The following is a 1357-nucleotide window of genomic DNA, read 5'->3' on the forward strand; positions in this document are numbered from 1 at the left end:
TGCAGTTGCAACTGTTGCATTTCCGCTTCTTCTTTGAGTTGCAACAGGCGAGCCGCCGATGGTTGCGTCTGTGCTGTGGCAGTAGCCTGCTGGCCACTCACAGCGACGGAAGTTGCCTTTGCTGGCGGTCGTGGCATTGCGTAGTCGGACGCCTGCAACATGGCCAGAAAATGAAAAAGTTAGCTGGAGAAGGCGACATCTTCTAGCTCAAGTCGCGAAAAAAAAAAAAAAAAATTCGTCGCGCTCGAGTGAAAACTGCGGGAACGCACCTCGACACTGAATTTGCCCCTTCCCGCGGCGGTTCTGTGTCGGCTCGGGTTGTGTGCTTTTGCTCGACGAATGCCGCTCCAGTCACTTATATCCCCTACTGGTCTCTTTCACTCTCTCTCTCTCCCCTTTCGCCGTTTCGCCCACGCAAACACCTGCTCCTATATATACCGCGACAAGTTCTGTCCTCGTTGCCGTCCTCGAGCCAAATAGATCGCAATGGGTTCTGAGCGGCAAACGCAGTGTTACAAGCAGTCGGTTTGCTGTTAACGCGTGCTGGAATTGGCGCAGAAGGCCAAGCGGACAGGACGACAGCAGCTCGAACCACAAAGTCCTTGCCTTCTGGGTAGGCAACAGATGTGCACCAGTTGCGCCGTCAGTGGTGAGACACATTGGCAAATGGAGACGCAAACAACTTGCAAGTTGCCTTTTGAGATGTTTTTTTTTTTCTTCTTTACCTTTGCTTTTCACTTTGGCAAGTTGTTGCCGTTGCCTTTTTGCCGCGCTCTTTCGGTTGGCTGCACTAGGACGAATGTGGGGCTCTGTTGGTGTTAAGCAAAGGGGAAAGATGTGGCAACAGGAGTGAATGTCAATTTGGAGAAATCCCATTGAAAAAAAAGCTCGTCCCAGCTGGCAATCCCACGTGGCAACACTGCAGCAAGTTGTCTGCTGCTAACGATCATCTGTGCCGTACCTGGAAAGCTGCTGCTGTTCGCTTTTGCGTGGGCGTGTGCAAGGTCCACAGTGGTGCAGTGTTCCGCCGGGCTGCGTCTTCTGCAAGTTGCCGCTGGAGTTGAATTGCCGCGCGCGCTTCGAGCTTGGGCCGTGCGTTATTCAAATGAAAAGGGAGAAAAAGCCCCCAATCGCTGTATCGACACGCAGTGTTCGCGCAGCATACAAACAGACAGTCAAATCGATACAATCATTGCGGCACAAAAGGAGAGAATTGATTGGAGGAGAAAAGGTAGGGAAGGGTGAGGGTCAGGGGAGGCAGCCTCAAAACGTTCCCCTGTCAAATGCGATTGCCGGGTTTAACAGGGGCAAGTTTCAACGTCGAAGGATCGCCGCCGAGATGGGGATCGCGACGCTG

At 52.8% G+C, this 1357-nt stretch overlaps 1 protein-coding gene across 1 annotated transcript in view; it reads right to left on the minus strand.

The window, feature by feature from the left end:
• The window catches only part of PPTG_19578 (hypothetical protein), a gene marked incomplete at both ends in the record, with an annotated part of 627 nt that extends 466 nt beyond the window's left edge, over positions 1–161 (minus strand). The window contains one exon of the mRNA XM_008918197.1: positions 102–161. Coding sequence (XP_008916445.1) covers positions 102–161 — 60 coding nt within the window. The remainder of the gene's footprint in view (positions 1–101) is intronic.
• Between the last annotated feature and the right edge of the window lie 1196 nt (positions 162–1357).

This window comes from Phytophthora parasitica, assembly GCF_000247585.1.
Source record: "Phytophthora parasitica INRA-310 unplaced genomic scaffold supercont2.155, whole genome shotgun sequence".
In the NCBI taxonomy this organism is placed as follows: domain Eukaryota; phylum Oomycota; class Peronosporomycetes; order Peronosporales; family Peronosporaceae; genus Phytophthora; species Phytophthora nicotianae.